This window comes from Marmota monax, unplaced genomic scaffold (assembly GCF_021218885.2).
Source record: "Marmota monax isolate L192 unplaced genomic scaffold, Marmota_monax_Labrador192_F-V1.1 WCK01_AAM20220418_F8-fsc00037, whole genome shotgun sequence".
In the NCBI taxonomy this organism is placed as follows: Eukaryota; Metazoa; Chordata; class Mammalia; order Rodentia; family Sciuridae; genus Marmota; species Marmota monax.
In genome coordinates, this window is record NW_026693245.1 from 7,896,626 (window position 1) to 7,916,968 (window position 20,343).

General features: G+C 37.8%; 1 protein-coding gene across 1 annotated transcript; it reads left to right on the plus strand.

The window, feature by feature from the left end:
• The first annotated feature begins 16,538 nt into the window (after positions 1-16,538).
• LOC124100751 (E3 SUMO-protein ligase PIAS2) lies at positions 16,539-20,074 on the plus strand. Its single transcript, XM_046456367.1, has one exon. It carries the CDS (start codon positions 16,539-16,541, stop codon positions 18,141-18,143), a length of 1,605 nt encoding a protein of 534 aa, XP_046312323.1. The 3' UTR covers positions 18,144-20,074.
• Positions 20,075-20,343: the final 269 nt, after the last annotated feature.

Consider the following 20,343-nt stretch of genomic DNA (forward strand, 5'->3'; position numbering starts at 1 on the left):
TAAATAATACCTAAGATATATTAGGCATAGTCAAATACGTAGTCAAAGGTGAATATGTTTTTCCTTTTTCACCTTTTCAAAATTCTCTGGCTTGAATTTTAAAATACAATGCAAAAGAAAGACCACTGAATTTCTTCCGTCTGTGATTACCTAAAATAATTGCTGTGTCTTAAATAAAATGTTCTGGAAGCCCAAGACTTTGACTAGCTTAGATTCTGGCTATATTGAAATCCTTGAGCCCAATATCCAGTACGGATATATGTGCAGGCCTCCTTTGCACCTCCTACTATGAGTTTTAAAAATCTCTAGTTCAAAATCGGAAAAAGGAAATCCAATCCTGAGGGTCCCATTCCTGGTATATTTATTCTCCAGGCAGATTGAGAGCATAAAATAGACTTTTCACAAATGAAAAGATATCATGCTTTTCAGCCCAGGACAGGAAACTTCAGCTGTTGCCAAGGCAACTGCAGATTTCTGGCACTTGGGCTGGCTGCCTGAGGAGTGTCTGGAAGCCCCGGCCTCCTCTGCTGTCACTCACTGTCAGACCAAGCACAACAGCACTGGTAGGAAATTCACAGTCTCTTGGCTTTCCAGAGACAATGAGACAATCTCTAAACTATTAAACAAAAACAGGTGGGGACAAAGCATACACATTGTATCCACCATGGTTTGAACATTTTTGTCTCTTCCAAAATTCATGTGTTGGGATTTTAATAGCTAAAGCAAGAGTGCTGAGAGGTGTGGCCATTTGCGAGGTATGTAGGTCACAAGAGCTCCATCCTCATGAGAGGATTAAAACTATTATAATAAGGGCTTGTGGTGTGGGTTCTCTCAGTTCTTCTCATCTTCCTTGTAATGACAGTGTTCCTCCCTTCTGGAGGATTCATCAACAAGATGCCATTTTGGAACCAGATATAGGAATAGTTTGCTGGTGCCTTGATGTTAGATTTCTCAGTGAGAAACAAATTTCTGTTCTGTATAAATTATTCAGACTTTCATATTCTGTTATGTAAACCCAACACACAAAACATACACATGACTTGGGAGACTGATTCAGGAGGACCACAAGTTTGAGGCCAGCCTCAGCAATTTAGTGAGGCTGTTAGCAGTTTAGCAAGATCCTGTCTCAAAATAGGAAATAAAAAGGGCTGCAGATGTGGCCCAGAGGTAAAGCATCCCTGGGTTCAATCTCCAGTACCAACAAAACAAAACAAATAAACATACATACACTAATACATAAACAACTATGAATTTGGATGTGTGCAGCAGCATTTCATTTAAAAATGGAAGTGGTATATACCTGGTCTAAAGCTGTCTGAAAAGCAATGTAAAAAGTATGAGTAGATGATACTGTAATCATTCTCATTGGTACTGACAATTTATGACCACACAAAACTTTGCACACAGAAGTCTATAGCAGCTTTATACTTAACCCCCAAACTTGGAAACAAACAAGATGTCCTTCAGGAGGTGAATGGATACATAAACTGTGGACAGACAATGGAATATTATTCAGGGCTCCAAAGAAATGAGCCATCAAGCATGAAAAGACAGGGGGAAACCTTCACTGCATATTACTACATGAAAGAAACCCATCTTAAAAGCTGCATACTGTATGATTCCAACTATAGGACATTTAGAAAAAGGCAAGATTATGGAGCCAGTAAATATTTAGTGGTTGCCAGAGGCTAGGAAAGGGGGAAGGAATCATGAAGTGGAGCATGGAGGATTTTTAGGGTAGTTAAATGATTTAATATAACATTAGATACATGCCATTGTACGTTTATTCAAAATCCATAGAACCAAGAGTAAACCTAATGTAAACTATGGACTTGGGTGCTAATGATTTGTCAACGAAGGATCATCAATTGTAATAAATGTACCACTCTGGTGCAGGATGCTGATGTTAGGGAGGTTGTGCATATTTGAAGGAAGGGCATATAGGTAAACTCTCTGCCCTTTCCTCTCAATTTTTCTTAGAACCTAAAACTTCTTTAAAAATACATTTAAAAATTATGAGCAGAATGAAATCATGGCATTTGCAGGCAAATGGATGAAGTTGGAGAGTATAATGCTAAGTGAAGCAAGCCAATTCCAAAAAACCAAAGGCTGAATGTTTTCTTTGATATGAAGATGCTGACTCATAATGGTGATGGGGGGGAGCATGGGAGGTATGGAGGAACTTTAGATGGGGGAAAGGAGGGGGCAAGGGGGCAGGAATGATGGTGGAATTAGTTAAGACATCGTTACCCTAAGTACATGTATGAAGACACGAATGGCATGAAAATACTTTGTGTACGATCAGTGACTTGAAAATTGTCCTCCATATGTATAATATGAAATGAATTGCATTCTGCCATCATGTATAACAAATTAGCTGAAATAAATAATTTAATTTAAAAATTATGATCAGAACAAAACCAAGGTAACACCCTTTAAAGATAAGTAATTTGATGGTTTTATAATGGAGGATACATATCATTATCCATTTGTCCAAACCCATAGCATGTACCACACTAAGAGTGAACACTTTGTGTGGACTTTGGTTGATAATGAAGTGCATCAATTAAATTCTCCAACCGTCACAAGTGTACCACACTGCTGTGGGATATGCATAGTAGGATATGGTAACTGTACTTGCTCAATTCTGATGTGAACCTAAAACTGTTGGTAAAAATAAAGACTTTTTAAGAAGATGAAATCCTTAGGAGCAGGGGTAGCAGACAAGTCTGAAGGGCTCAAAATAGGCTACATGGCAAAGTTGCATTGGTCTGTAGCACAATAAGCAAAGAAACAGTGGGTATGGAAGTTCCAAAGAACACTCTGATGCTGATAAGAACATCATGGGGCTGTCTGGGTGAGAAAAGAATTTGTTTTGTTCAGGCTGGTAAACCAGTAACACTGGGATAGACTGTGTTTCTTGTTTATATTTGTACAGGAAATGTGGAAACATGCTGAGATTTGTAAAGGTTAGGAATGAGAGAATACGGCCTTGTGAGTGGTGATGTTTTATGTAATGGTCTAATTAATGCAGATATCTATCTATCTCAGACTCCTGCCCTGTGCCAGGAAACCTTACTCCCCCGTGTCTATCCAGGACCAGACCTAGGGAATGTTGTGTAACCACTTGCAAAGGCAGGCAGCTACTGTTGTTTTGCTTGTGCCTGGGCATTTCTTTCCTTGTCTAGGGAAATAGTTTTTGTTGCAACTGCTGTTGCCCTTATAAAAACAGGGTGGGGTGGGGTGCCAGACAGTGTGTCAAACTGCCAGGGGGAGGGAAGCTCCCCAACAAAGTGATCTTGGAAAATCTGGAACCAGGATTGCACAACCTCACATCCACATCTTGCTGCCAGGTAGAGACAGCTCTTTTTGCCACCTAAATTTCCAGTTTATTCCAATGTCTTTTATGTTTGGTCTTGACCTTGATAAGTCAAGTATGACCTTTTATGTTGAAAACAGAGCAATTAAGATGCTGAGTTCTACCAGGGTTGGAAGTTCAATTCTACCACTTATTAACTGTGACCTTAAGTAAATTACTTAACTTTTTGGTCCCTGGAGTTCTTCATTTGTAAAATGAGAATAATAATAGCACTTACCTCATCATGAGTTGTTGTGAGAATTAAATGATGTAATCTATGTAAAATGCTTAGAACAGTGCCTAGCATGGTCATCACTGAAATTGGCTTATTGTTCTACTATTGGCTTTCTAGCTTTCTCTTGTTTAAACTTAGGCATGGCCATCTCACAGCTTGATGTAATGCGCTTGGGAATGTGAAACATTGCACCACATGACAAGGAACAATGTATTCACAAGAAACAGTGGTATTAAGTTTCAATTGCACAACTCAACTGGGAAAACAAAGTTAATAAATGTTGATATTTTTCTAGATGGTTGCAATGACAAAAATACCTGCTTTATGAAATCTGTTGTACCATGGCATGTTTACTGTAAGAGGTCAAGCAATTTTCAGTGAAAAAACCTGTCCCGTAATTTAAAAAGACAATGGTGGGGATAAATTATATTATATCAAGAAGGGAAAACCTCTTTCAACTTGGTTCTTGAATTTGTGTCTTGTACACTAAGAAGGAGGGGACTGTCCTCTATCTATATTTCCTTGATCTAGGATTGTGTCTGGATACCAGCACCAGTTCCTAGAAATTATAGCACTTCCCCTTCCACAGTATGCTTTACTTGCCAATCAAGAAAACGAATTGGTCTTTTAAATCATTATGCATTGGTTTAGGGGTAGAGGTGGAGGAAGGGTGGACTTGAGTCATATCTGCACTTACCTAAGGAGGTATTACTTTTATTGTGTTATTAGATGCTTTATAGATGTGCATGCGACTGTTGAGCTATTCTTGGCTTTAAAAATATTTTATTATACTAATCATTTTGGACAAATGGTTTATAATTCTCCTGAAATTACCTAATGCCTAGATAGAAATCAAACCCAAGTAATAGGTATAATATAGTCTTCTGCCTTGCTTTAAAGAAAGATTAAAAAGAAAAAAAGTGCATGAAATTACGTTAATTACAGCAATATCCAAGAGTACTTAACTGTGATGATGGAAATTTCTGAATCCATGTGTTCTAATATGGTGGTCACTAGCCACATGTGGGTATTGAACGCTTAAAAAGTGTGACTGAGGATCTCAAGTTTTAATTTTAATTAATTCAAATAATTTAAATATCCACAGGTAGCTAATGGCTACCATATTGAATAGTGCAAGTTTAGAACATAATTAAAGGTCACTTAACCCCTTGAAGTCTCATTTTCTTAATGTGTTCAATGTTTGAATCAGGTCAATGGTTCTCTCAACCGGGAGTGCAGAATGAAATCAGGCCAGATGTGTTGAAAAATACTGACACTTGATTCTCCCATCCCAATATTATTTGATTGGTAAAAGTGTGCAGCCTAGTTTTTGGGATTATTTTAAAGTCATTTAGGTAATTCTAAAGTACGGTCAGAGTTGGGAACCATCACTGAACTAGATTAATTTTAAGTTTTCCTTCCAGTTCTAGATTTAGCTGCAAATTATACTAAATTTAGAGATCTAGAAGGTAAACAGGGTACTTGTTATTTAATCTTGTTGCAATGGAAAATTACATATGGATATAGATTTTTTACAAAGGCTGTCTTAAAACATATCTGAAACCTAATTATTTGAAAACATTAAACCAGGTTGATTTGATATACTCCTCTTTGGAGACTTTCCTTGTTACAGAACACAGGTTTAAGCTATAGACAAGGAAGAGGTATGTGTGTGTACTTGTTTTGGAATCTGATTACAGCCTTGTGTCAAGTTTTGGTCCTCTGCCCATAAACCTGCATGGGGTGACCTCACTGAGTGATCCAAGCTGCAAGTTTATGGAGACCTCCATGGGAGGTCTTTGGGCAAATCATTTGGAACAGTACACAACAACTGCTGAGTTTGTATCTTCCCTGGGATTAGAAAAATAAAAGTTTTGACCAAGGCATTCTCAAAGCTACTATAGAAATGGTTCCAGGAAATGTCAAGACAGTTGGTCCCAGGAATTTCAAGGTCTCAACAAATGTACATTTCTACTAGCTATAAATGCCTTAAATAGTGGTAAGTGGAATAGGTACAAGTATTTGTGATGTTTAAACACCTTGATTTTAAAAGTTAGTTTGATTCATAACAGAGTTTTTGTTTTTGTTTTTTGGTGAACCTTGACTAATTGACAAATTTCTATGGGAAAACAAACTACAATAGAATCAAAACGTTGGGGATCACCAAGAAGGTGTTGGGGGGAATCACATTACAAGATTAGTTTATTTACCAACACTTTAGAATAAGAAAACAGACATGGGCCAGTGCAGCAGAGCAGAGTTTCAAACCACCCCATGGATGTGGTTTTATAAATCGGTGGGAGAAAGGAGTATTGTTGCAAATCTCACTGGGAAGATTGTTGATACATAAAAATAAAATAGATCTCTACTTCACACCAATATACAAAACAATTCTAGAAAGATTGAAGATAGAAATATGAAAAGTAAAACTTTTTTAAAAAAAATAGCTTTATTTATTTATTTTTATGTGATGCTGAGGATTGAACCCAGTGCCTCATGCGTGTGAGGCAAGCACTCTACCACTGAGCTACAGATCTAGGCCCCAAAGTAAAACTTTTAGACAAATTCTTGGATGAAATTTTTCTCCACCCTTTATATCATAATAATGACAAAAATAAAGACCAAAATTTGCCTACACAAAATTAATATACACTAATCTACCAAAATAAAATTAAAGAGAAAACAAACTCACAAAATGTATTTTCAATACAAAGTTGATTAAAAAACAAAACAAAACAAAACACTTGGAGGCTCTTACAAAATAGTAAGTAATACGACCAAAAGAAAAACGGGTAAACAAGAAGAGAGTATTTGTCATGTTTGTCAACAAACGTGAAAATACGCTCAGCCTTTGTAGTAATAAATTAATTTAAATTTAAAATAATAACAGTTTCAAACCCTCAGCAAAAACTAAGGTATTAGATCTCACACTATCAATACTCGGTAAGGATATGGATATACTATCGATCAGAGTGACATTGTCACAACCAGTGTAGAAAGCAATCTGACCATGTTTAGAAAAGTTGGAGGTGGGCACATCCTACCATCTGGCAATATTATTCATAGCATGTATCCCAAAGTTGATACATGTGAAATTTGATACTTACAGAAGTAACTACTGAATTTTTCCTTATAAGAGAAAAATACTGAAAATGGTATGGTATTACAATCAATTGGAAAAATGCTAGATGATTTATTCTATCATTCACACAGGAAAAATTTTTTAAAAATGCTCAAGACATCTCCTAACTTGTAAATAAGTGAAATATAATGCATGTAAGAAAATAAGTCAACTCTTGATTTGTTTGGGCCCTTAAAGTCCTCAGTTTGGCTAAATAACCATTCATCTGTCTGCTTACAGTACAGATGAAGGTTCAAGGTATATAGGCAGTTACACCCACCCATCCAAATTACAAAATGTGATAAAAATACTACAGGACCTTTTTGTAAATAAGTTACAAATGTGAATGCTTGTTTGATCAGGGTTTCAAGAAATAAATGGTAGTGTTGGGGCAGGTCCAAAATGGTTGTACTCAGGCTCCCTTGCCAAGACTTCCAGTGGGCTATGTTATGTGTGCAGCCAGGACTGGGAACTGGCTATGTGATGATTAGTCAAAGTCAGACACTCTCTGATCCAGTGTATGGACTTAAGGTCATAAAAATTACCTCCCTTATGTAACCTGTTGGCAGTGTGCCTTTTTTGTTTGACCTGCATATAAAAAGGGCCTATGGAAAAGACTCCAGGCAAAATGGGCTAATGGAGACAAAAATGGGGGCAAAATGAGGGCTAAAATGGAACTGGCTGGGGCTGAAGCTGAAGCTGGAGGCTGAGGCTGTGGTTACCACTGAATAAAGCATGTCTACGATCCTAACTATGCCTTGCATCTTCTTCCATCTGCCAGGACCCTGAATATGTTTCCTAAGTGTAAGCCCCTGCATGACATGTATTAAATAGATTTTTTGTTGAGTAACTCTTTTTGACATTCATTGAACATCTAGTACATGCCAGATAATAGTGGGAGATAATGGAATAATTGGGGGTTACTGGGTAATTTTGAAAAAATAGTATATATAGTATATATAGTATTATATAGTGTATAGGCTAGAATGCCCCTGAGACACATTGCCCTTCCTTCTAGTTCTCTCTGCTTAACTTCCTTCATGGAACTTTCTCCTCAAAGAGATTTTCTTTGAGAATGTACTCCAAGGTGGTCCCCAAGCCATGAGACCACCTACCCTAGGTCTGTGGGCCTCTAACCTATCAGATTCAATGCCTGATTTCAGAATAAGTACTTTGACTATTCGAAATAAAATAGTTACAACTACTTTTCTTGTATCTACCTTTTATATTTCCATTAGAGTATTATGTAGATTTTTTAAAAATGTGTGTGGGGAGGTTTTCTTTATAAACTTCAGTATATGCAATAGAATACAACTCCATTGGACTAAGATACAATGCAGTTGTCTGTCAGGTACTTATACATTTTTGTGAAATCACCTAGAGTACTAAGGCTACAAATATAGACTTATAGTTGTGTTTTTCCCAAATTGTGACCAACTTTGATCAGATTAAAACAAAAGGGTGTATTATCATCCCTCAACTTATGTGACAGTTGCCTTCGTGGAAATATCAGTGAATAATCAAACCATACACAAGTTCTTTCCTTCTCCCCCACCACACCCTCTTTCTGTCCTCCTTCTAACAAAAGTTCTTTGCCTAGATAATTATAAACAGGTTTTTCAACAACATAAATTATTGGGACATTAAAGCTCCTGAGACCTCTTATGTGTGGGGCCATCCCTTTCATCACAGAAAAGCACCCCTGGCCCTTGGCCCACAATCAAAAGACTCTCCACAATTTCAAAAATGCCTTACAGAAGACAATGAAAACCATCTTCCCCACACACCTTGAGAACCATTATTCTAAAATCTAGATGGATTTTTATCTTCCCCTTTCTCAAACCAGATTTGTGGTTAGCTGCCAAAATAGAAAATATCTGAAACTCATTTAACACGAATGTCTTTGACTGACAATTTTATCTCTTTCTTCCAGGGATAATTTACCTTCAGTTAGAATAAATGCCTAATCTATGGGAGAAAATGGTGGAGTTCTAAAATTTAGCAGCAATTTTGATGATAGAAATATTGCCAGCAGCACCTTCCAAGTTCTCTTGCCATTTGGTTTCCTGAAGCACGATAATAGGAGGTGAGAGGGGGTGTTTTGCACCTTTAAATTAAGAGTGGTGGTGGAGGCCTGGCCATATGGACAACAGTGGGGATTCCAAGAAGTTACTGATTTCTAGGAGAAAGATATGACTCTTAAGCTAAGTCACCTGGCTGGCTCTAAGAAAGCAAAACTGTAAATAAATAGTACTTAAATCACTGTTCCCCTAGGGTCTCAGTCTCAGCAGGAAATAGCACACTCAGTTGAGGATAATTCAAGGAGGTAGTAATAAGGGGATTGTTTACAAAGGTGTGGAAAGGGAGAGGGAAACCACAGGAGTAGTGCAGGGTTCTGAGGGCTGTTACTGCCTGACACCTGATGGGACAAAGGAGGAAGGAGTTCATGAAACCAGGTGGGAAAAGTTCAGTGAGAGCAGCTGCCATGGAGGGTCCAGTGTCCTACATGGAAGAATGCAGTCAGTCCTAGGTGAACTGACAAGAAGGGAATCGGGGGAATCTCCTTCCATCCTCTGCTCCCCACAGGGAAGAGTGAATACAAAGAGAGCCAGAGGGCAAGAGAGCCTGTTGACAGTTCACAGGGGTTCACATCCTGGGTGGTGAGGAGCGGGAGACTGGTATGCTGTACATTTTCTAACACGTTGAATGGAACTTTTAGAATGATCACTCCTTATGAATTGGTAGTCTTGATTTTTCCCCTGAAAGGTAAACGTATTCACCTACCTCTAACATGCATGGTTGTGAAACTAAGTTGAAAATATTACGTATAATATATAATTAATTTTGAGAAGAAAAAATGGAACAAACGGAACTTGAGACCACAGGTCAAGAAGAAGAGAAGTGAAGTTAATAGAAACAAATTCTAGGGAACTACTGTTTAGTCTCAGAGTCTACCTTGCTTCCCAATACTCAGTTCTCAGTAGTTGATGCTGACTTGGTATAGAGGAAAGACCATAGGTTTGGGAGGTAGACCTGGTTTAAAAGTTGGCTTTCCTGAACCTGCAAGATGTAAATTTGGCTCAATTGCTTCACTTCTGAGTCTTGATCTCCTTGTTTGTCTAATGTAGAAAAAGGGTTAATCTCTTATATAGCTATGAAGACTAATGAGACTGCACAAAAAATGAGATGCATATAAAGCACCAGCGCTTTATATGGTAGGTACTCAGCTAGTGTTAGATCAGGGGTTCTGAAAGGTGCTTCTCAGACCAGCAGAATCAGCATTTTCTAGGAATCAAAAGGAATACAAATTCTCCATGTGTGGGGCCCAGCAATCAGCATGTTAAAATTAGAGAATTGTGTTACACCTTCTCTGATCCGATAAAGAGACAGGGTTAGGTTGCTGCATAAGGCACACCTGTCACTGATCTCTTAGTGCCTGTGGTCTCAATCATGACAGGTGCTTCCATTTCCTGTCCCATCTGTGTAGAAGAACCATAGTTAAAGGTACACTGCTGTCCTTTTTCCGCTTCTCACTCCCATTAGTTGGGCTAGTCCCCACTCTCAGGTTTCTCCTAAACCACAGAAAAGGTACTTTTTTTTTGTTGTCTGTGATAATCTGATCTGGGGGAGGCAAAATTTTGTCCCTTTCTTTATGTAATTGGGCAAGTCTAATGCTGAGGTCAAGTATGAAACTCATTGTGGTGTCATATCTAAGCTTTTCTCCAATTGAGTTTTTGTCAATAATTGAGTGAATACTTTGATTTCTGTTTGATTCTTGCCTTGCATCTGCTTTCAGTTTATTCTGTACAGTGGGGGAAAGGAGTGTTTGTTTTTTGTTTCCTCATTATATCCTATAATACCTTCCAGAATTACTCTCAATAATCTCAGGTTAAGGTATTCACATCCTCCCACATTGTTCCAGAGAGTGACTAATACACTATTGTAGAAATGACAATATGAGGTAGGTTAAAAAGATCCCCTTATAATACTACCAGTCTCTACTGGTCTCTGTCTTTCATTGTTCATTCTGGAAGCAGCCAATTGCCATGCAATGAGCAGTCCTTTGGAAGTCTGTGTGACGACAGCCACATGAGTGAGACTAGAAGTAGAGCCTTCAGACCTATTGCAGCGAAAGACTGCAGCCCTGGCTGAGAGAGACTCTCTGAAGCCTGGCTGGATTTTGGAGCTGTTATGGGGATTCCTATATTTCTCCAACATATCCCCCTTTTGAACAATAATGCCTATGGTATTTATCTTGTTTCTGTTCCACCACTGTGTGTTGGGTGTGTCTGTTGTCTCTCTTTGGATTGAGAGGAACTGTGCTACAGGAACTGTTCTTAAGGAATTATGCCTGTGGGACGTCCTATGCACCTGTACCTGACTTAAATGACAGTAGTCTGGACTTTGAGCGAATGCTCTAATGGGATGAATTTTAGAAGCATTGGGATGGCATTGAATGCATTTTAAATGTGGGAGGGACATTATTTATGAGAACCTTACAGGCAGGCTCTGATTTCCTGCCCCCAAGATGGTCTCTTCCTGGTATTCACACCTTTCTATTACCCTCTCCTACATTGTACCAGAAGTCATCTGTGAGGCAAATAAAATATAGAAATGATAGTATGTAATTTCCAAGATTAGGTTGTAGAAGACATTATAGCTTCCATTTCTCATCTCTCACACTTAAGGGAAGCCAACTGTCATGAATTAAGGCTTTCAGGTCATAATGGATTGAGACCTGTCAGCAACCATGTAAATAAGCTTGGAATCAGACTCTCCAGTCTCTGTCCAACCTTCAGAATGCTTCAGTCCCAGGTGACAGTGTGATGATTATCTCATTAGTCAGAAGCATCCAGCTAAGCCACTCTTGGATTCCCAACACTAGAAACAGAATAAGATAGTAAAGATTGTTTTAAGCTCTGAAATTTTAGGGTAATTTCAAAAATATAGCCATAGATAAATAATACACATCTCCAAATACATTTATAACACTTGTACTACATACAATAAGATCTCACAAAAGAACAACTTTAAAACTTGCTTGCATGAATAACTTGTGTCTATATTTTCAGAGCATGTCCTTCATATATAAAGGAGCAAAGAGGCCCTTTACCTTTAGGGATATCTTTTTAAAGAAGGTAAAAATTTAAGTCAACAGTTTTTCTAATAGACATTATTCATAATTTTTCTTTAGACAATTCTAAACAGACAAAATCAATTTGAAAATATTTCTTGGATTTAATTTAGAAACAACTCCAGTTAAATTTTTCATAAAACTTATAAGTTGGGCTGGCTTTGGTTTCAGGAACATGAATATTCTTGAACTTTTCCCAGACCTGTAATCAATAATCTATTCAATCTTATTTGTTTAATTATTTTTTTTTAAAAAGAGCCTACTAAGTTGATGATAATTCTTTTAAGGCTTAGTTCTTTTCAAAGCTATTTTTAAAACACCCAGATGGCCCTTGACCTTCAGAATAGGAAGCGTCACTCATAACTTCTACTTGGCTGTTTCACCTTGTTTCCTAAGAGATTGTGTCAGTTTTGGAATTTGGTTTTTCCTCTTGCTCTTGTCAAGCATGGTGGAAGAAAACTAGGAGTTTTCAAGTGACCCCATCTCCATCATCTGTATATGCAGCAATCATTCATTCTTTGTCTTCACCAATTCACAACAGCCTTTCACCTTCAGGTTATTACGCATTTCACATTCTTTTTCCCTACCTAGAACCAATTTGTCCAATCAACTGGACATCTACTTTTCTTCCTCTCTTCTGGAAAATGGGCTACTGCTGTTTCAGAACCTTCCTTTCTTGAACATGTAAGAGCTTGTTCTCCAACTATTTGTGAGCAAGACACTCTCTCTCTCTCTCTCTCTGAGGATATAAGCCTGGAAGCACTTTGTAAGAAACAATTGGAGAAGTCGGCTCTGTTAGTGTGTCCCATAGGGAACGCTGGCCGGTCAGGAAAGAAGGCCCTGTGGGCAACAGGCCCTTCTGCATGGACGACAGGGCACTGGGTGTCACTTCCGTTATTAACATTGCATGTCTCCAGAATAGTCGGTACTTGGTAAAATAAGAACAGAATGAGGCAGATTGATTCAAATCTAAATAACCCTAAAATCTCTTAGCTAATCAAAAACTTTCCATCCTCATAGTTCATGCATTTTCATGGGAAACAAAATCCCCCGAGGGACAGACTTCCCTGACAAAACTGAATGCTTTCAGAATATAATTCTATAATCCTTTCCTAGGAACTAGATATATTTTATGTTCTGGGGATTGAACCCAAGGGAGTTCTGTCACTAGGCTATATCCCCAGCTACCTTTATTTATTTATTGACAGGGTCTTGCTAAATTACCCAGGCTGGACTCAAACTTGGGATCTTCCTTCCTCAGTAGCTGGGATTATAATTGTGGGCCACAGTTTCTGGCTTAGATATTTTTTGAATCAGTAAATGTGTGATGGCAATGTCAGCATGTAACATTCCAAGCGTTTCTTTCTACTTGAGCCTCCATTTTTACCTTTATTTTCTTACTCTTATTTTCTTTACCCAATACTCTGTTTCTCCTTTACTTTCTGAATTGCACCATCATTCTTCACAGGACCCTCAGATTGATGCTGTCTGGGGGTTCCCTGGGTCAGGAGAGGCTGAGCAGGAAGGTACATGCACTAAGAGGGTTGGTCAGCTCCTGGGGAAAGACTAGCCATGAACCTGAGTCAAACAAAGAAAGCCCCAGGTCTCCTTCTCACCAGTTTGATGTGAAGCCTGTGAAAGCTGATGATACCAGGATATTGTTTTTTGGTTAGGACCCAGACAAAATTGGAGTCAGAAAATAGGGAGGGAGGGATCATAACTGCATGTTTAAGATAAGGAATTTCTACATGCCTAACAGAGAGATTGCTTTGCTTCTCCTTTTTTTACTCAACCATGCTTTGTAGGTCTTAACCTGTATGCCTGGATCTATATAACAATGCTTTACTTTTAGCATTCTTTAAGATTTCAACAATTCAGACATCATACTCTCTCCATAGAACACTTGTCTGGCAGTTGTACCTCTGCCAAGGAGCAGAGGCCAAATCCTGCCTCAGGCTTCCATGACCAAAGAACTTTGTATGCAAGTAGCTTCCCTTTTCCCCCTTTATACTCTTCCTCTTCCCTCAAACTCCTGAATACACCTAGTTTACTCTAGCACACGTATCCTATTGCAAGACTCTGTCAATCCCAAATATCATATTTCCTTGGAGGATCTCTTTCTGATTGTTATTTAGGTTGGCAAGCCCTAAGAGAGCTCCTGTGAGGAGAGATCCAGGGTTCTACTTTTAGTTCAGTGCTGTTTTTAACCTTTCCTCAAGTCCTTCTGAAGGTACACAGGGTAGCCATGTTGGATAGGGATGAGGGGTCTCAGAATTTCTGACTAAGTTCCTTTGATTGATCTCTGCCTTTGCTGGCAAAACTATCTGCTGGGTAGGATTCTTTATGGGGTTTCCTTTGACCAAATTTTTGCAGCTCAGCAGCAAAGAGGAGGGCAGTGGGGCGATGGGACTGATTCTGAGGGCCTGGCACTGGACTCTTGAATTCCTGTGAGGAGATTACCTGACCCTGGTTTATTTATCAAATTGGCAATGGGATGCCTGGAAGAGCCTCTGGGGAATTCCCAGGATCACTTCTCAAAATACCAGACATTAATACATGTTACCATTGCAAGAAGCAGGAACTTCCAGTTTTCTGAACTTAGCTAAGTTTGTCTATAAGGACCTGGCTGATGGTTCAGGGTGTGGTTCCATACAGGCTTTAACCTATAGACAAAGGAAGGGAAATGAAAAGACTGGTTGTGTCTCTGTAGTTTGGCAAAGCAGAGTAAGGGTAGATAAATGTCAAAATGCCTGCAGACTGGTTGGTTGGCCTGGTTTCTTTGGAGCTATCTGGCATGGCAGCAGCAGGTAGACAAGGGAATCTTGTCTTAGATAATAATAGCTACTATTTATTCAGTCCTTCCCATGTGCTAGATGACATATTCAGTGTTTTACATATAAAACTTTAGAAATCCTTTGAGATGGGTGGTATTCCCATTTGTCAAAAAAAAAAAAAAAAAAAAAAAAACAGAGTCAAATAGAAATTTACTGGTTTATTCAACATCAGGTTTCTAGAAGAGGTCAAAAATTTTATTTTGATACACAATTATTTTTACTGTGACATCTTAGGCACTCCTAACAAAACAAAACAAAACAAAACCTCCAAAACTTTGTAACTAGAAATATAGTGAACTTAAAATAATGGGACTTTTGGGAGAAATGGGGTTGGTATTATAAAACTTAATAATTAGGAAATAAAAATAAACAAGAGCAATACAAACACTAGCACAGGTGAATCTCTATCAGCATCTACCCCTGACATCTCAGTTGGTCTTTTTAACCTCACATCCTGGTGCTTAGTCTTCTTGCAGGGTCTTGAGCATTCACTGTCAATAGAGAACATTTGCGTAAACATTAGAAATCTGATCCAGAGTTTTAATACAGAGGCATACAACTTCAGAACGTCACAGTTTCAACAGATAGTTAACATAATGGAAAACTTCATAGCTGGTTTCATGGCTTCAAACACCAGTACTTCATTGAAACCCTTCATTGTATAGGTTTCGCCCTAAAGTCCAAACATTTTTTTCTGAATCATTCTTCCTAAATTCAAGAAAGTTTACCCTGAGCTCCTCAGTTGACATGTTGGGCAAAAATCATGTGTTCATCAATATAACTTTCTCAGCAGTCTTCAATCCCCAATTTACTTGTTTATTTGGTTCATTGTAGCAAGGGAAACAAATGCTGTTTCAAATTTGGACCAGCCTGTTTTGTGAGGCCCATGTAATTCTTCTGTGTTCTGAAGAGGCTCGTTGTCCTTGAGGGAAATTTAGATTGTCTGGAGCATTTCTAACTGATCAGGACTATCCACTCCCCCTAATGCTAAGAGCATGCCATGATCACAAGTAACAAAATTAACAGTGTATTCTTGATTTCATCTAATTCCCAGCATATTAAATTTTTTGATAGTCTCAAATGCTTTTTTACAGCTTCCCCCCAACCCAAATTAGTATCCACTAATGCTCAGACTTAGCACTTGGTTGTTATGTCTGCTGGATCTTTTTTATATATCCTTCTGCCCTTTCTTTTCTTTTTAATTTTTTTTTTTTTGTAGTTGTAGGTGGACAGAATGCCTTTACTTTATTTGTTTATTGTATGTGGTGCTGAGGATCAAACCCAGTGCTTCATGAATGCTAGGCAAGCTCTCTGCCACTGAGCTACAGTCCTGGTCCCTGCCCTTTCTTTAATAAACTTGATTTGTTAGAGAAATCAGTCCTTTATATCTGATAGAGTATTCCATGTTTGGAATTTGATTGTTTCTCATGATGGTATTTAAAATAGTTTCTCTATTCCCCATATTTCCTATAAACTGATTGTTAGAACTCAAAGCTTGATTTAGGTTCAGGGTCAATTTCATTGGTAAGAATACTTCCTAAGACAAGCTTCATAATTGCTGTGGGTTCATATTGTGAAGTAAAGTGTTGAGGCCTACCTAATTTTAGCGACTCTAAGATTGATCAGTGTGTGAGGAGGTGGCACCAAGTAATGATTCATCGAACAATGATCGTTTCCTAGATCCGTTGTCTCACTGAGACTGAAAAATGGTAACCTTCCCAGTTTGCCATTCCTTTTCCATTTGTTAGCTGGGATTCTTTGAAGAATTCGACCTTGTCAAGGCTTTGGATAAGCTGAAACATAGAGAAGGTAAAGACTCGATTCTTTTCTTTTATTAATTTTGAGAGTAAAGAGTTATGAGGGCGCTGCATTTATTGAAGAGTGGCTGCAGCCCTGCGGTTCAGATTAAAATCCGAGAATTGTATAGACGTCGATATCCTCGGACTCTTGAAGGACTTTCTGATTTATCCACAATCAAATCATCGGTTTTTAATTTGGATGGTAGCTCATCACCTGTAGAACCTGACTTGGCTGTGGCTGGAATCCACTCATTGCCTTCCACTTCAGTTACACCTCACTCACCGTCCTCTCCTGTTGGTTCTGTGCTGCTTCAAGATACTAAGCCCACATTTGAGATGCAGCAACCATCTCCTCCGATTCCTCCTGTCCATCCTGATGTGCAGTTAAAAAACCTGCCCTTTTATGATGTCCTTGATGTTCTCATCAAGCCCACAAGTTTAGTTCAAAGCAGTATTCAGCGATTTCAAGAGAAGTTTTTTATTTTTGCTCTGACACCTCAACAAGTTAGAGAGATATGCATATCAAGGGATTTTTTGCCAGGTGGTAGGAGAGATTATACAGTCCAAGTTCAGCTGAGACTTTGCCTGGCAGAGACAAGTTGTCCTCAAGAAGACAACTATCCCAATAGTCTATGTATAAAAGTAAATGGGAAGCTGTTTCCTTTGCCTGGGTATGCACCACCACCGAAAAATGGGATTGAGCAGAAGCGCCCTGGGCGCCCCTTGAATATTACATCTTTAGTTAGGTTGTCTTCAGCTGTGCCAAACCAGATTTCTATTTCTTGGGCATCTGAAATTGGAAAGAATTACTCCATGTCTGTGTATCTTGTACGACAGCTTACATCAGCCATGTTACTACAGAGATTAAAAATGAAAGGTATTAGAAACCCTGATCATTCCAGAGCACTAATTAAAGAAAAACTTACTGCAGATCCAGATAGTGAAATTGCTACAACTAGTCTTCGGGTATCCTTAATGTGCCCTTTAGGAAAAATGAGGCTGACAATCCCATGCCGTGCAGTGTCTTGTACACATCTACAGTGCTTTGATGCTGCCCTTTATCTACAAATGAATGAGAAGAAGCCCACCTGGATTTGTCCTGTGTGTGACAAAAAAGCTGCCTATGAAAGTCTAATACTAGATGGGCTTTTTATGGAAATTCTCAATGACTGTTCTGATGTGGATGAAATAAAATTCCAAGAAGATGGTTCTTGGTGTCCAATGAGACCGAAGAAAGAAGCTATGAAAGTTTCCAGCCAGCCATGTACAAAAATAGAAACTTCAAGTGTACTCAGTAAGCCTTGTTCAGTGACTGTAGCCAGTGAGGCAAGCAAGAAGAAAGTGGATGTTATTGACCTAACAATAGAAAGCTCTTCTGATGAAGATGAAGAACCTCCTGCCAAAAGGAAAAGCATCTTTATGTCAGAAACACAAAGCAGCCCAACCAAAGGGGTTCTCATGTATCAGCCATCTTCTGTAAGGGTGCCCAGTGTGACTTCGGTTGATCCTGCTGCTATTCCGCCTTCATTAACAGACTACTCAGTACCATTCCACCACACGCCAATATCAAGCATGTCATCAGACTTGCCAGGAATACAAAGAAGAAATGATATTAATAATGAACTGCAGCTTGGAACATCTTCTGATACTGTGCAACAGTGAATACAAAATTAAACATAATTTGTATTTATGGAATGGAAAACAGCTTGATTATTACAAGAAAAAAATAATGACTGCCTTATTATTGCTAGTGCCATATTGTCAGGTGCGAATGGTGCTCAACAGTTGTATCATTAAAATTTGAAAGTGCTAAACCTTTACATTTTTAATCTTGTAGCAATCATGTTTTGTGAAAGTTTATGGCGCAAGTTAAGGAAAAGTGTGTTGTCATCAATGAGGGAAAAAAACTAATGAGTCAGTTTCACTTAGTGAAGCATTTAAAGTTCAAAAATGAGAATTTTATCGGTGTTAATAAAGCAGAAACATTTAGAATGTACCATCAGAATTTTTCATAATACTTTTTAGTTAAAATAATAGATCATTTTCAACCATGAAATACTTACAAGGGCAAAAAATATCAGTATTATATGTTACAATTGACATGATAAAATAAGGAATAACATTTTGCTAAACTTATAGAACAAGGTAGTAAAATTTTCATCACTTGATAAAACTATTAGTTCATGAGTTTTAATCTACTTAAAATGTAAAAATACAAGACTCTTGGTATGTGGTGGATTGAACCCAGGGCCTTGTGCATGCTAGGCGTGTGCTAAGTGCTCTACCTCAGACCTACATTCCCCAGTCTTTTTTCTTTTGGGAGATTATGTCATTGTGTTGCCCAAGCTGCCCTCGAACTTGGGAGCTTTCTGCCTCAACCTCCTAAGTTGCTGGGATTACAGGTGTGTGCAGCTATACCTGGAAAAAAATGCAAGATTTTGATGGATGTTTAGCTTCTTATTAGAAGGAGTAACATAAAACATCACATTTCACTGTTAAGTGCTTAAGACAGAGTTTCATTAAGAAATATTTACTTTAAAACCCTATTGGATTTTGTATTAACAGCACCTATGTAATGCTTAGAAGACAATCTAGGGTTTCAACACAATTTTTTTTTAAAGTCTAGATATTTTAATATGGCATTGTATAAGTCACCATATTTCAGTTATCTTTGGATGGAGTATCAAAAGATACAGATTAAGTAAATCTTTTTAACTCTTTTCTAATTGACTTGATATTTATTGGCACACAAAAAATCCCCGAAGAGACAAGCTGGATATTGAAATAATGAAAATAGGTAGAATCTTTGGATCTCAGTGGGCATCCTTTAGTGGCAATAGAGCTGCAGAAGCAGAATATTATATCAAGCCTGTGAATTTATGTAAGTTGAAATTATGAAATGGAAGAAGTTGAACATTTAGAAAATGAACATTTCTGAGTGATTTGGTTTCAGTACACAGTATTCCATCAGAGATGTCAATACTTTCTTTAGCTTTATTTTTAAAAAAGTTAAAATGGATTGAGTAATAAACATTAAGTGATAGAACATGTAAACTATTAAAACGTAGAAACTGTTAAAAAATTAGGAAAATGTTATACCATTTGAAGCAAAACAAAAAATTAATAAAATGAGGCCAATTATATTCCAATAAACTTTTTGTGACAGCAATAGAAATTTTTCTATATAAAGCTCTGAGAAGGTATGTAACTTTAGGCTAAATCTGAATTACTGTTCAGAAGCAGGATTTACTGAACAATATCATTAATGTGAAGAGAAACTCTCTGCTTAGAAATATGTCATTTACTGATTTCAGTTTAATGGAGGAAGTCATTGGAAAGATTCATTGTAATTTCCTTTGTCCATCATAGTCTCAAACTGCTGTATTATATAGCTGGTAACCAGTGTATGAAATGAAAAACTATAGCAACATTTTAAAAATGCTTTAGGAATTGTTTCATTTTAGATAACTGGTGCTATAGTTTATATCACTTGATATGCTTACAACAGATTTTGAGATTATAAGGGAGTAAATACACTTTAAAATTTTTGAGTCAAAATTATTCATAGGGGATATTAAAAATTTTAAAAACAATCCTCACTGATAGTCTCTGTTTTGAGTAATAGTGTATATAACATCATACTTTGACTCTGTGGTTGCATTTGGGGTGACATTGAATGCCTGCATATAAAAAGCCATGTTATTGATAGACTCTGACCTGTCTTAATGGCTAGGCCTACTATGATTCCTTTTTTATTTTGAAATAATTGAAAAGAATTCAGTTACCCAAGGAGGTTGGGGAACTGACTTCAAAGTTCATTGCTTGGTTTTTCAGATCTGAAGTTTTATTATTCTGTTCCTTT

Excerpts from the sequence above, each read along its gene's own strand:
- LOC124100751 (XM_046456367.1), top strand. The coding sequence starts at position 16,539 with ATGAGGGCGCTGCATTTATTGAAGAGTGGCTGCAGCCCTGCGGTTCAG.